The sequence below is a fragment of the Hylobates moloch genome, unplaced genomic scaffold (assembly GCF_009828535.3).
Source record: "Hylobates moloch isolate HMO894 unplaced genomic scaffold, HMol_V3 SCAFFOLD_18, whole genome shotgun sequence".
In the NCBI taxonomy this organism is placed as follows: Eukaryota; Metazoa; Chordata; class Mammalia; order Primates; family Hylobatidae; genus Hylobates; species Hylobates moloch.
Genome location: NW_026652293.1, coordinates 49,884,332 through 49,900,869, shown reverse-complemented (window position 1 = coordinate 49,900,869; position 16,538 = coordinate 49,884,332). Strand labels below are relative to the sequence as shown.

General features: G+C 37.3%; 1 protein-coding gene and 1 pseudogene across 1 annotated transcript in view; both read left to right on the top strand.

Moving 5' to 3' along the window:
* Positions 1–16,538, top strand: part of USH2A (usherin) — a 798,563-nt gene that overhangs the window by 209,970 nt on the left and 572,055 nt on the right. The window contains exon 16 of the mRNA XM_032136481.2: positions 8,468–8,626. Coding sequence (XP_031992372.1) covers positions 8,468–8,626 — 159 coding nt within the window. The remainder of the gene's footprint in view (positions 1–8,467; positions 8,627–16,538) is intronic.
* On the top strand, positions 14,905–16,220 carry LOC116457936 (small ribosomal subunit protein mS40-like; annotated as a pseudogene).

Genomic DNA, 16,538 nt, shown 5'->3' with positions numbered 1-16,538 from the left:
AGCATATTCCTTTTGGATATGAGTTGTAGATCATCATTTATAATGGAATTACGATACCTAATCTTAGTGATTTCTGATTGGTTCTGCCACTAATTTTGTGAAAATATTGGCGCCTGCTCTACTTTTTGCTCCCTATTCCTTCTTGCATTTGAGACATAGTCTGGGAATTATCTCTCAGGCAAAACTGGATAGTCATGTCACTGGAAAGCTAGCCTACAATTCTTAATAGTGGTAGACATTTAATTTTATATTTTATTAACTGGACATTCTTTCCAAGTGTTTCTGATTTGTTAGAATTTTTAAAAACTTTCACTTTCCTAGTGATTCTTCCCTGGACATATTCCTTTTGGTTTTTTATCTCTTTAAAATTATGATATCTCATACTGAGCACAGTTCTTCAACTGCTTGTGGTTGTTGCTGCATCTGTTTTAGGTTTTTATTTAACAAAATTTTCGAAACACTGTGTAAAGTTAGAAGCTCAGTATCAGCAGAAGCAATTTATTAGAAACAAATGAGACAACATTCCTGCCTTCAAAGGAGGTCAAAGCATAGCTAGAGTGACGGACGCTGATAATAGGAGGGGAGCAGAACAATGTAAATGGTGGGATGAGGATGAAGGGTCCCAGCCTTCTCTCCTGTTCCTGCTTGATTTTCACATGGTACTTGTGTTTGATCCTAGCAGAAGCCAGCCAGAATAACCGGCTTCACAAAAATATGATGAGATTGAAAGGAATGTAGTGCTATCTATTGTTGACACAGTGAACTACCTCTGGCTAGTATTTGTCTCTGTATCCAACAGATGTCAAGAAATATTTTCATTTAAAATTAAAATTTCTCATGGTACCACCCCACCTACACAGTTTGGGAACTGTGGGATTATAACCCTCCTTGTATCTTCTAGGGGCCCTTAGCAATAATTTAGTAATACCATCTGTGATTTTTTTCTTTGGGTGGGCTGTCAGGATAGGAATCCTAGGATGTAATTTCCAAAAATTAAATAGTCCTATTTTCTGTATGCTTTCCTAGTGAATGATATTCTAGTTAGTTCAACTGTCTATGAACTTAACTAAAATTATACACATACACACACACGTATACAATTAGCCACTTATTGTTTGATAGTGTTTGTCTTCTTGACACTATTCTTATTGTTATTTTTTCATCTTTATATCCACATTTTTTCTTTATCTCTCCTTGCCAGAGAGCATCTTCTAGCTCTCCTTTTATTAACAGCTTTATTAAAGTATAATTTACATATTATACATTTAACAATCTTAAGTATATGGTTTGATGGATTTTAGTAAATTTAGACTTGTGCAAACACTACTATAATCCAATTGTAGAACACTGTTGTCATTTCAAAAAGTTCCTTTGTGCCCATTTCCAGTCAATCACGACTCCCACCTCTAGCCCCAAACAAAGTTATAGGGTCTTTGATGAGATAATTTTGCCTTTCCCATGAGTTTTATATAAATGAAATTATACAACATTTAGACTTTTTACAATGTATAGGCTTTTGTATCTAGCTTCTTTATCTTAACAAAATGTTTTTGAGGTTCAGTCACATCTTTGCATGTCTCAGTAGATTCTTTTAATTGCTGAGTAGTATTTTATGGATATACTATATTTTGTTTATCCATTGATCAGTTGATATTTAGATTGTTTTCAGCACTGGTCTACTATGAATAATGCATCCATGAACATACGGTTACAAGTCTCTGTGTGGACATGCATCTTTATATCTCTTTATATCCTGAGAATAAAAAGGCTGGTTTGTATACCGAATATATTTTTAATGTTTTAAGAAACTGCCAAATTATTTTCCAACATGGCTGTATCATTTTACATTTACATTAGCAATTTATAAGAGATCCAGTTATTCTATAGTCTCAGCAACATTTGGCATTGATTATTTCATTATAGCCATTCAGTGAGTGTGTAGTAGTATCTTGTTGTGATTTTAGTTTGCATTTTTCCTAGTGACTAATATTGAACATTTTTTCGTGTGTATTGTCATTTATGTGATTTTTGGCAAAGTATCTTTCAAATATTTTGCCCGTGTTTTAGTTGTTAGTCCTCTTACTGAGTTAAAGAATTCCTTATTAATTTGGGATAAAACTTGCAAATAGTCCTCTCATTCTATGGATTTGTTTTTCATTTTCTTAACGGTATACTTTAAAGAGCAAAAGCTTTTACTTTTCATGAAGTCAATGTACCAAGGTTTTCCTTTATGGGTCATGTTTTTGTGTCCTAAGAAATTTTGGGTTGACTCAATGTAAAAAAAAAAATTCTCCGTTTTTATCTTAAAGTTTTATACTTAAACATTTACATTTAGATCCATGAAATAATTTGAATTAGTTTTGTACATGGTATGAGTTAAGCGTCTAAGTTCTTTATTTCATTTTTATTTTTTGACACATAGGTATCCAAATGTTCCATTAACATTTGTTGAAATTGCTATCCTTTCCCCATTGAATTACCCAAGCATCTATGCAAAAATGCAGTTGACCCCATAGCTAACATCATATTCAATAATGAAAGACTGAGGTCTAAGATCAGACATAATACAAACATGCCCACATATTGGCCAGAGCAGGTAATCAAGAAAAAGTATGTAAAAGTCTCCCAAATTAGAAAGTTGATTTTCTTTACTTTCAGATGATATGATTCTATATGTGGAAAATCCAAACGAATTCACAAGAAAGCTACTAGAGCTAGTAAACAAATTCAGCAATGTTCTGTTACAAGATCAACACACAAAATTAGTTGTGTTTCTATAAGCCAGCAATGAACAATTTGAAAAAGAAATTAAGAAAGCAATTTCACTTATAATGCATCAAAAATTTTAACCAAGGAGATGAAGACTTGTACATTATCTGTTTTCTGTGTGTTTCCAGGAAACCTATAGTATAATTGTGCAATGTTGTTTCTATGCACTGTTCCTTCTATGCTTAGCCATGTGCTCTCCAGTGTCTCATGAGTTTCATGCAGGACCTGTCTGTGATCACTTTTCTATTAGGATACGAAGATAGGAGTAATTTCCCCATTAGTATATATTATCTGTGGTAATAAATATATTATTTATTGCCAAATAAGCCATTTATAATTCTTGGGATGTAAGAATCAAGGATGCCTTCCAGCATACTGGAGGGTAGAGGAAATAAAGGTGATATTTATTGAACAATTACTTTACACACACACACACACACACACACACACACACACACACCCCTTAACTTCAAAATAACCCTAACAGGGAGACATTATCATTCTCTTAATATAAATGAGAAAAGGTTCAGAGAGTCCAATCAATATTTGACTATAATCATACAACTACCAAAGTTCCAAAGCTGGAGATTCAAGCTCCTGGTTCCCAAAGAGATGGATCTAGTCACAGTATTATACTCTCATTCCATAAAAGAGAGTCTAGCATATGCAAAGACCATTCTTGGCAATTTTGATGAATGAATATGTGAACATTTTTTAGGAATTCTACTTCAAGCACATAAAGGTTCAAGTTCTCTCATGCTCAAGATTTAATAATTTTATTCTCAAAAGTGTTGGTAAGTCATCTAAACCTTCTGGCTTATGAAAATTTCAACTTAAATTTATTTATTTATGCTGTGGAGTCAGACAAGATTGTGGTTGACATGGTCATAGCAAGTAATCAGCTTAAATGTTTGGAAAGAGCCTCTGTGTGTGAAGAACTTTTGTTGCCAGGAAATGTTCATGTAATGCAAATCATTTTCTACACCCTTTGACATGGGAGTGAAACATCTATCTCTCTTTCATTTTCATTCATCCCCAAAGCATTTTGCTGCCTTAGAAAATCATCTGAAGGTCAGTTTTGATTGCTCTAACTCTGAAATCTGTTGTGCTCCTGATAGCATGCAGAGTTTTAGATGAAATCACTAATATTCACTAAAAAATGTTAAATTATGATGAATTGCAAGGTTCTTTGAGAGTGCCATAAATAAGGCAGTTTATGATATTTGTGGCTCCACCAAGAACAACAGGATTTAAAACCCTAAATTAAAATCCACTGAAAGGGTCAAATGCATTGTCAATGTTCAACCGATCAAAGTGACCATATCAAATATGGAAAATCCATGAATTCAAAAATGTAAGGTGCTATTTGGAAATAATTCTTTTCTCATGTGTCATTATGAGATTGTTGCCACCCTTTTCCTACGTCTAAATAGGCAAATAGACTGTTGGAATGTTAATAGAACAATGCAAATTCCAAAGAAGAAAAAGACAAAAGGAGAGCAATAAGCATATATCTAGTTTGAATATTTTAAAACATATGATGTAAATATTATCTGCCTTAGGATCAGACTTTGTCTTTAGGAAGCCTATTCATAATACATGGAATTTTATATATTTTACATTCAGTGCTGTGTAGAATAAAACAACTTTTTCCCCCTCTGTTCTCACACCACCATCAACATAGACTACTTTGGTGAACAAGCAATTCTGCAGCATTAATATCCTACAATCCAGTTCAACTCTTGCGCTATATACCTGGAAGTGGTGGCAGATTCCACAGGTGAGGGCTCAGTCCCCAAAGCTGCCCCCAACTTCTAACACCAATCACAAGCTCCAGGTTATTTTGCCTGCACTTGTAACCCACTGGCTATAAATTGGGGCTCCTATGACTCCCTCCTTGGGTTCAATTAATTTAACAGATCAGCTCACAGAGCCCAGGAAGCACTTATTTTTACTGATTTATGATACAGGATATTACAAAGATACAGATGAAGCAATGCATAGGACAAGACACATGGAAAGGGGAGCTGAGCTTCCATGTCCTCCCTAGGTGTCGCACCCTCCAGGAACTTCCATGTGTTAAACTACCTGGAGCTCTCCCTGTACTCCCACCACCCCAAACACCCATTTTTTTTTTTTTTTTTTTTTTTTTTGAGACAGAGTCTTGCTCTGTTGCCAGGCTGGAATGCAGTGGCGATCTTGGCTCACTGCAACCTCCGACTCCCGCGTTCAAGTGATTCTCCTGCCTCAGCCTGCCGAGTAGCTGCGATTACAGGTGTGTGCCACCATGCCTGGCTAATTTTTGTATTTTTAGTAGAGGCGGGGTTTCACCATGTTGGCCAGGATGGTCTCAATCTCCTGACCTCGTGATCTGGCTGCCTTGATCCTTTATAGCAACTTCATTGGATAGGCATGACTGAAGCATGGATGTGGCAGACTACCACAATTACTACTTGAGACCATCACTACAGCAGTTACTACTGTTACTACTTGAGACTGTCATTACAAGAGTGAATGAAGGGGGACGAATGCAGAAATGAAAACTTAAAACAAAAATAACTATTTTACAAGAAGGGTTAACATGGAGAAGAAGAGGGGTCCCTGCTTCTCATGAGCAAGGGCAGCTGCCTGAGCTTCTATAGCCCTTCGTATTTATTGGGTAGAAAGAGCCGGGAGGAGGAGGTAATGATTGGTCAGCTGCTTGATTGATCACAGGTTCATATTATTACTAACAGGCTTCAGATTTGCCTAATCACAAGAAACACTTGTGCCTGGGTCGTGACTGCCCTCAGCATTCCTTCTGGGTGCAGACGCAGTTTGTCAGCTTGCCAACATCCTGCTTTCATGAGAACAGTTTGCTGTTTACTCATATAGCCTCCAGTGGTATACTGAGTTGATCCTGACCCTCATTCTTTCGGCCTTCAACACGTGGACAACTATGTAGAAATGTGATTTAAAAAAAAAAAAAAAGGAGTATGATTTCATACTGATCGACTGAGTGGGGAAACCCAGCAAGGCTGCCTATTCAGAGTCTTCTTGGCCTCTCTCTGCAGTATTCATTCCTCCAGGGTCTGGGGCAGGACCCCTTCTAAAATGAGGGTCTCATGACCCACAATCAGACAAGGTATGTCAGAGAATTTCCTTATGGCCGGCTCTAAGACAGAAAGGTGGAGGAAGATTAGAGTATATTTTTAGTTTCTCTGGCCTGCCTTGGGGAGAAAAAGGAACAGTTAGAAGCAGAACAGAACAGAGACAGACCCTATTTTCTGAGGCCTACTTCTGAAGCCTAAAGCTCCCCAATATTGTAACAAAAGACTGTCCTTCACCTGTATCGCTCTTAAATTGTTCTGAAGCTGCTTCAGGACCCTTGGATAAAAGACCAATACTTCAACAAAAGATAGGCTTATTGTGTTAGTCACCAAGGAAACAACAAAGGCTATGGACGTTATGAGCCAGGAGCCATGGACAAAAATATGTGTGTGTGTGTGTGTGTGTGTGTAAATATCAAAGTGCTCTTGAAATCCTATCTTAAAATGTAATAATTTGATTATATTATATCTTTTAGACAGAGTTCATATATTATATCTATTAAACAGAGTTCATCACTCATGGGTCCTGGTGAATTAGCAATAGCTCTGAGGTGGAAGTCTTTGCTTAGTTTGCAGAATAACTTCACTTTACTGTTCCCTACTCTTCCACTTTGCTCTGTCCTCCAAGATTCTACGTGGCTTGCGTTAGCAGCCTCCATTGCCCTCTGACCTTCAGTTAGTTGATTTCAGCTGCTAAGAGGGACCCACCAAACATCTGGAGGGCAGGTGGAAAAGGAAGTCAGAATATTTAATTCCCCGCTCCCTGTGTCCATGTAGAAGCAGCCTCAAGCTAACTGCATCCCTCCATGAGTGGTCATAGCTCCTGTCAGGTGATGCTCTTCATACAGTCCTTTCTGTCCCTGAGTTCTGTCCCCATTTAAGCTAGAGATAGTGTGCAGAGAAGAGTTAACATAGCAAGCCTGACTGCTTATTTTTAGAAAGACCTGCTTACAAAGTTGGCCTCTGGCTGGCATCTGGATCCCCACCATCCCCAGAACTGATAAGAGAGGACCACTGCACTTAAACATTTGTACAAAGTACGGTTTATGCTTAACACCTGCTTTCCTTGTGGGGGTCTTAAATTTGGGTAAATGCCAGATAGAGGCTGCTCATAGGAACAGCCCCCAATAAAAACCCTGTGCACTGAGTTTTAAGGAGCTTCCCTGATTGGCAACACATCACACACATTTTCATAATGCATTGCTGGGGGAATTAGGCCCGTTCTGTCTCTACTGGAAGAGAATTCTTGGACACTTGTGCTTGGTTTCCACAGGACTTCATTGATATGCCTTTTCCCTTTGTTGATGAATTCTGTGACATTTCATTGTAATAAATTTTACCCATGAGTAGGACTATATGATGAGTCCTTGAGTCTTCCTAGTGAATCATTAGACCCAGGGTTCAGGGTTGGCTTGAGAAATCCTGACATAAATAGCAAAAGAGCTCTGTAGTTCTATACCTGACAGTACTGCACCATCTCTTTTGCCCACCCTTTTGAAAGTAGTTCCTTTATTAAGCTCTCCCAAAGTTAATTTTTTTGAGTGTGCTTTCTTTTAGTGGAGGCTTCTAGTGACTGTAGATATTTCATATAAAAATATTAATTATTTGATGGATTCTTTCCTGTACGTTATATTTACATATTTATTAACAAAATGATGAACGGTTTAAAAGTAAGGTAACACAGCAACCTGTACCCTTGACATCTTATTTAACGAGAATGTTTGATTAGGTTGTGCTTCTTTAAATGGCTGGGGGATTGTGCATCTTGTTTAAACTAGAAAGTAGTACATAAACTGGTGGTTGATTGTCCTTAAAAATATTTAGCTGTTGTTTTTCTCCTTTACCTTTGTGTATTCTGGGGAAAAAAAAGAAAACTCACTCTAAAAGTAGGGAGACTAAGAAAAGTTTATGGTGACAGAACACAATGTTTTCATGGTATATATTTATATTATAGAAAACATCACTTAAGTAGTTAGATGAATGTTCTTATTTCTTATGTGCCTGATAAGCAATTGTATTACATCTTAAAAACACCTCTAACAGGTGATGGTACATTCATATAGTATATTCAAATTGTTTCTTGATAATATTTAGATTATTTAACATCCATAGCTATTTATATCACCAAATATTATTCTTTCTTTTACACTGTGCTCTCTGAAGCAAGATAAAGCATTGTGCTTAATGGAATGGAAAACTTCCTCTCAAAAACCCAAAGATTATGCTACTTAAATTTCAAGTTTCAATGGAACTTATGTCAACTTTTAAATTAACTATGTAAAAAATAAATGTTGTGCATCCTTGGATGGTTTCTCAAAAAAAAAAAAGGCAAAGAAAGAAATACTTGATGTAAACTATTGTGGTTTTTTACCCTCATCTATATTTATGCCAGCTGCTTTGACCTAAAAAGTTTTTTTATGCTTATAGATGAAAAGCTTTGTTTTAGAGAACTCATGAACCCTCTGTTTATTAATGTCTTGGTAAACCACATGTCTTCTTGATAAAGCAATCCTGAATCAGAAAGACCTCTTTGCTGGATATCTTACTTCAGTTTGCTTTTCTGTTTATTGATTGCTTTGCTAATAAATGCTCTCTTCATTGTAATTTAGCTCCATTCCAGCAACCTCCGCCCAGAGGAAAAGTTCAAAGTTCTTCTGCTATCAATCTCTCCTGGAGTCCACCTGATTCTCCAAATGCCCACTGGCTTACTTACAGTTTACTCAGGGATGGTTTTGAAATCTACACAACAGAGGATCAATACCCATACAGTGAGTTTAAAGGTTTGGTAATAGAAATAAATATTCTGAGAATTGACACATTAGTTAAGTTCTTTGACATTGAGGATAAATGGTGTTGTGGTTTCGTCTGTCTGGCACAGAGTGTTTCAAACAGAGAGAGAATTACAAATTTCACTAGTAATCAAATAAATACAATAAAAATGAGATGCTTATTATCTGATAAATACCAATGCTTATCAAATTCTCAAAGATGAAAAAAAATGACCCCATCAAGAATTAATGGGAATGTGGGGAAGCTGGAACTTTTATAAACTGCTGAGGTGTCTGTGTGAGTTCATTAGTACAACTTTTCATGTACAATAATTTGTTAAAATCTATGAAAAATCTTTCCTTTTAACATAACATTTGACTTAGCAAACCTATTTTAGGAAGTTTATCTCAAGTGAATAGTCATTAAGTGGACACACAAGATGTCCATACCTACTCTATTTGTAATATCAAAATATTGAAAATGATTCAGATGTTCAACAATGTTTCAGTAAATTATAGTATATGGCATAACAGAATCCTGGTACATTGTTAAATAAATTATAGGCTATGATAGCATATAAACTGATATCTTGGTTCACATATCAATAAATGGAAAATGTTCATGACATATTGTTTAAGGCAGGGGTCCCCAATCCCCGGGCTGTGGACAGGTACTGACTGGTCCCTGACCTGTTAGGAACGGGGCCACACAGCAGGAGGTGAGCAGCAGGCCGGCAACATTACTGCCTGAGCCCTGCCTCCTGTCAGTTCTGTGGCGGCTTGAGATTCTCATAGGAACAGGAACCTTATTGTGAACTGTGAATGCGAGGGATCTAAGTTGCACCCTCCTTATGAGAATCTAATAATAAATATAATGTGCTTGAATCATGCCAAAACCATCCCTCCTCACATTCCCATCCTAGGTCCACGGAAAAACCGTTTTCCATGAAACCAGTCCCTGGGGCCCAAAAAGTTGGGGACCACTGGTTTAAAGTAAATATAGTTATTAAAATAATCTGAGAATTATACCATTTTAATTTACAAATACTGGAAGACATAATAAATCTAGTTTTCTCTAATCGTAAATATTATAGAAAATGTGTCAAATATTTCTATTATAATGCATTCAAGTTTTTTAATTCTCAGGTTAAAGAACTATTAAATCTGGAAGTGGAGTACTAACACTCAAGCAAATAGTGTAATTTAATACACACATTGCTATTTCCGCAGAGATAGAACACAGCAACATAAACTTTTGAAAGAGGAAGGAATATAAACAAGCCATCAAGCCCATCTTTGCCTTTGTAACTTTTATGAAGATTTTAAAGGAGCTTATAGAAATCAAATTATTAGAATTCATTGTCTTTAAAAAACATTTAGTCAGATGTTTTAGATACAGTTTCCCTAAAGACAGAATGAAAAAAATAGGAATTTTTACATTATTCCAGCTCTATCTTCTCTGATTTTTGCTTCTAGCCATGTTTGGCTACACACTAGTTTAAGAAACCTCAGAACAGCAATTCCAATTCAAGTTTCTATTTTGTTCTCTTCATTTAATACACAGTTTTCCAAATTCTACTTTAACCATGCTTAATTAGTTAGAGAACTGTTTAAAGCTATGTCGAAACACTGAAATTCCATAACCTTCTTTAAAATGGTTAGGAGGATGCCTTGTTTTAACATTTTAATTGACTTTAAAACTTCTGCGTCGCATGGAGTTTTATTTTGTATGCATTATACTGGGTTTCATTTTGAACCGAATTCATGTAACTGGAATTTAGCTTCTTATGTCCACCCCTTTCTCTTGGCTCTGCATGTCTCTTCAGTATTCCAAGTCTTATTTAAAGTTAATGGAAACTCTGAACTTCATGATGCAGATTGCAAAGGGAAATGAACATCTGTCTACATCTGCCATGTTGGCAAAGTATCCTAAGAACCTGCTACTAGAATGTTTATTTTCTTCCAAATATCAGCATGATCCAGGTGTCCTGAAACTTAAACTTTTGTGACAGAGAAAGAGAGGAGTTATAAAAATATTGAAAATGATTTTGAAGATGACAGTACCACTGGTTGAGTTATATCTGAAGTTGTGAATTAGGGTCACCCTGTTTTCCATACAGCTTAATGCAATAGCAAAATTAAACTTAAAACTATCAATGATATTATTCAAGCCAGAGGCATGATTTCCATAGTAACATATTGTGATCTATTTTATAGAACATCACATGTTAGTACAACACTGGCTGTTTTTGACGATTGCACTAATGTGGAATCCAAATAACAGTTTCTTACATAATAAATGTGTATTCATTCACTAATCAGACATTTATATAATCCTATTAAACAAGGTATTATTTCATAAAACCATACTTTTCATTAAAAAATGCCACTTCTGGCATTTCTTGACAATCACTGTAATTAATGATGTGAAAATTATCTGCATGATGGCATTTGAACAGTAAGAACAATTGGTTAACACTGTCAGAACTTTGTATCATTCTAATAATAGCCTCATGTTTATTACTCTATTTCTAGTGCGTGGCTAGCATGTGTAACATGTAAAGGAAACACTACTTATATTCAGCTGGATGAACACAAATCTTTGGGTTAAATAAAGGCTTTAGGAATTATAGGTGGGAATCATTGAACTTTTCAAAGAAAATTAATAGTGTTGTCTTCCAAGCAAGTTTGATAGTTTGTTTGAGACCTTTATGGAATTCTTTTTTAGAAGAGAAACTTTTTCTAGCTGGCCTAATGTACTATGGGATTCTCTAAGACATATTTTCCTTCCTAGAATCATGATATACTGGTATACTATCTTTAAAGCTTTCAAATTATTTGTTATTATAATAGCATGCAAATAATGGTGAATAATTTTAAAGATTGTGAATAATTAACTTTGAAAAACAAGGTATATCTTTACGTTTTATTTAAGGTAGAGGTTGAGCTAGCACTTCGGGAATCATACATAATCAGCCCTAACAGTATCTCTATTGTAGCCCCCTTCTGGGTTGCTCATAGGTATCTTACGTGTCATGGGAAGGAAGTGAACAGTTATTGGAGGAAATAGCACTCTTGTGTTAGTGTTGCAGGTTTAGGGAGTGGACAGTAACTCATACTGTTTTTTGGTGGTGTTCCTATTTGAGTTTGGAATCAAAGGAGCACTAGACATAGTAGGCAGATCAAATTTAAAAATAAAAACGATCTTCATTACTGATGAAAGTCAGATTAGAGACTATATCCTTTTTCCTGCAGGAAGACAAATTAGAAGAGAGAAAAATCAATGGGCTGATCTGCACATAATTTGTTCCCTACACCCTGACTCCCCAGATTCACAGTCAGATGAGTTGTTCCTCATTTGGGATGGCATGAGTGGGGAGATAGCCCTTAAATGTCACTTTAGAGAAATCCTTCCATGGGAACTAGAGGATGATTATTTTTTCATGTGACAATGACTTCTATCACCTACAGATATTAACAGAGTTTAAGCTTAGAATTTTAGACAACCAAATATTTTAATGAGCCCTGGGATTTCATTTCTACCCTTATTCATTTCCATCTTTAAAATTATAATTTATAATCTCATACTACATCAAGGGATCAATGTAACAAATGGTAAGATGATTCAGTTAGCTCTGAGAGGAATAAATGAAGAAACATAAGATATAGAGACAGGATGAGAAAACAGAAGAGACGATGACAGGCAACTGTTTTTATAAGGCTCTTCATATTCTTAATGCAGTAGCTTCCCCTTATCCATGGTTTTGTTTTCTGCAGTTTGTTACCCATGGTCAACAATGTTCCAAAAATAGGTGAGTCTACAGTACAATAAGATGTTTTGAGAGAGAGAGAAAGACCATATTCACATAACTATTATTGTGATATATTGTTATAATTGTTCTGTTTTATTTTTAGTTATTGTTGTTAATCTCTTACTCTGCCTAACATAAATTAAACTTTATCATAGATATGTATGTATAGGAAAAAGAACAGTATATATATACACATATATGTATGTATATATACACATATATACGCATATACATATATGTATATATGCACATATATACGCATATACATATATGTATATATGCACATATATACACATATACATGTATGTATATATGCACATATATACACATATACATATACACATATATGTATATATGCGCATATATACATATATGTATACATATATGTACGTATATACATATACGTATATGTATATACATATACGTATACATATATGTACGTATATACATATATATGTGTGTGTATATATCTATAGTTTAATACTATTTGTAGTTTTAGGAATCCACTGGAGATCTTGGAATGTATCTCCTGTGGATAAGAAGGGACTACTATATTCTTTCCTGGAACAATAGATGAGATACATATAGAAAAATCATTCATGTGTTTAATAAAATTTTGTTCAGTGCTTATTCCAGACCAGAAACTGTATCAGCCACTAGAAATACAAAGATGAAAGGAATAGTTCTCCTTACTGATTGGGGAGACATATAAGTAAACCAAAGTAACAATAGAATATATAAATGTTGAACCAGAGTAAACTTGGGGTGTTAAGGAAGCACAGGGTGGCTTGGGAGGTGTAGGAACTGTAACCGTGCCTGTGGTGGCAATGGTGGTGATGGAGAACCACTGAAAGTTTCCCAGTAAGGAAGGAATATAAGCTGAATTAGACAGATACTGTAGTTGTGGAAGAGTGATGGTCATGAAATAAATTTTGTATTAAAAGAAAATAAGGTATATTCAGCAATCATGGGCAGTTCCATGTAGCTTTGGTAGGTGGTACAATGGGGGAGTGCTACAAACCAGGAGGGTATCAGCCAAGATCACAAATCAGTGCTGAGCCAAGGACTGTAAATGTTGCTCTGAAAATGCAGAAGTCTGTAGTAACAGCAAATTTTCAAAATCAAAGTTAAAGATCCGTATCCCAACCAAGGAGGGCAACTACCTTGAGATAAGCACTCTTTTAACCTGAGTATTATTTTTTTGTTATGGTATCATTAATGGGTATCCTATTCATACCCTTTCAAATGCTTTTATTTATTTCAAACTATAAATTGCCTTATACGATATTCCTACACAAATGCATATTTCCATCCCAATTCTGTCTGATTCTAATTTCTTATTAAGTAGACTGCTCTTGTATAATGCATTCTGATCTATTAGGATTATATTCCATTTTTCAGATGCTACAAACATCCAGCAAGTACTGTACTTCTTTTAATTGTCATCAGGTTATAAGTCTTCCAACTTCCAGTTTAAGCTTATGCCAGACAATCTTTTGGAATATTCAGCACTGAAATTTATTTTTGTCTTTTAGATTTTGGCTTTTGGCATGTTAAATAGATTATTTTCCATCATTGTTCTAGCCTTCAGTGATTTTTCAAATTTTGATAATATTTTCAACAGCCTTACTGTGGGATAAGGGTAACTTTAATCTAATCTAATAAATATTTATTGAAATAACAATGAGCCCCAGATGCACGCTCTCTAGAAAGTCTGAATCTCAGCCCTAGGGGACTTTTCCAAATATGATCCTTCTTTGGGTGCTCTGCCTTAGCACTAAGGATGGTGACTTTCCCCTGTCTCTTCTATTCCTATATTCTTTAGAGTTTTCTGTACCACTTAGGAAGTAAAATCATGTTGTAATCAATCATTCTTTATCGTAAACTTTCCTTGTACAAATTACTCTGTGGTTTCTATGTCCTGATTGTACTCTAATACAATACTCAACATATTTTCATGAAGAATTTGCAATGACATATGCAATAGAATGACAAAACCATCTTTCATTCAGATACTCCCTTATATTGGTCAGTCTTTAATTATTCCCCTCCCTCAACCACCATGACATTTCGGGAAGGGCAACTTACCTCTGGCCATTTGCAGAAGGCCCTTCAGAGGATGCAGGCTCATTTGTAAGGTGTAGCTGGCCAGATCTCAACCCTTGGCATTCTCACCGCATCAGTGTCTGATGCATGAAGCTGGTGAACATGTGTTCATTCTCAGCTTGGTCAGGGCCTCCTGAACACACTATTATTTTAGTCTTCCCTAGGCTCTTGCTATGGCTGAGAAATTTCTGAGATTTTTAATTTTTTTTCCATTTCCTACATCCACCCTTTGGCCCTCTCAGAGGTGGAAGAGTCACTTCGTCCCAGCCACAGAAGGTCCCATGGTGGGCTCACTGGCTGTCAACACTGCATCCTCACTGTTCAAGAAACCAAGAAATTCCTGCACTGGGCTACGTCAAGATGGCGGCGTCCACATTAAACCCCCTGCTGAGGTGGCTTCCTAACCTTTCTCTCTTCCGAGGTGCCCACGGAGTTCAGGTTCCCCTCTAGACTCTTGGCACCAAAGCTCCCTCTGAGAAGGATTCTTTGTCCCCAGTTCCAATTTCCCCTTACAAGAATGAACCCTGGAAATATCTGGAATCAGAAGAATAACAGGAGTGATAGGTTCTTGCCCTATCTAGGCTGACTACCACGGCAACCACAAGGGTGGTATACCCCCACAGTGGACTCGAAATACATAGATTTGCAGAATAAAATTGCTGGGAATCCCTGCCCCAACTGCCAAGATCACAGGTTTCATGTTGTGCTCTTGCAAGAGTTTGTCCATGAGTATAATCTTCCATGCTCCATACACAGGAGTCTGCATAAAGCAGCACATGAGGTTGACATGGGCCATCCAGGAAGCCAGGGATCATGGTCTGCTCAGGTACCATATGCCCCGGATTGAAACCTGGGACCTTGACTTCAGTACCTCTCATGGGACTGTGAGTGCTCTTCTGCCAGCCCCTACCCTGATCTCAGGCAACCCCTGGTACCCATGGTACAACTGAAAACAGCCACCAGAGAGAGAACTGTCTCACCTTCCTTGGCTCTATCAGGGTCATCTCTGATAAGACAGTGGCCCTCACCTGAGTCAGTGCCCAAGGTGCCCCCCACAACACCAGTGGAAGCCTCCTCCACTGAGCAGTCAGACCCCAGAGTGCTCTGTAGGAGCTGTAGACTGGGAAGAAGGGCCGGGTGTGGTGGCTCATGCCTGTCATCCCAACACTTTGGGAGGCCGAGGTGGGCGGATTGCTTGAGCCCAGGGGTTCAAGACCAGCCTAGGCAAAATGGTGCAACCCTATCTCTATAAAAAATACAAAAATTAGCCAGGCGTGGTGGTGGGCACCTGTAGTCCCAGCTATTCTATTTGGGAGACTGAGGCAGGAGAATCACTTGAACCCAGGAGGCAGAAGTTGCAGTGAGCCGAGATTGTGCCACTGCACTCCAGCCTGGGTGACGAAGCCAGACCCTGTCTTAAAAAAAAAAAAAAAAAAAAAAAGACTGGGAATGCCTAAGTTTACATGATGGGTTATCACTCCAAAGAGTTGTGTCTTTTGTGGCCAATGGCAGATCGAGGAAAGAAATGAAAGTTGCTGATGGGGATAAATCTAGGCTGGGGGAGAGCAATACAGATGTGTATGGGAAACCCTAACCCCTATATATTGTAAATAGATGGACTAGGCTAAACCTTGTTGCTGTTTCTGTCTTCTGTGAACTCAGCTTTTCCACAGTAAAGCTCTATCTCCTGTCGGAAGGAAGGAAGGCAGGAAGGCAGGAAGGAAGGAAGGGAGGGAGGGAGGGAGGGAAGGCAGGCAGGCAGGCAGGGAGGGAGGGAGGGAGGGAAGGCAGACAGGCAGGCAGGGAGGGAGGGAGGGAAGGAAGGAAGGAAGGAGGGGAATGGGAAGCACATAAATATGCTGGGACCTTCGTATTGCTTTAGGGCACCCCTGCTTAATGGAACCCTCCTCGCATCTCCCATACAAACAGCCCCATGGGGGAGCAAGCAGCAGCCACTCTGGTATGTGTTTCACAGTCCTACAATGTGTTTCCTG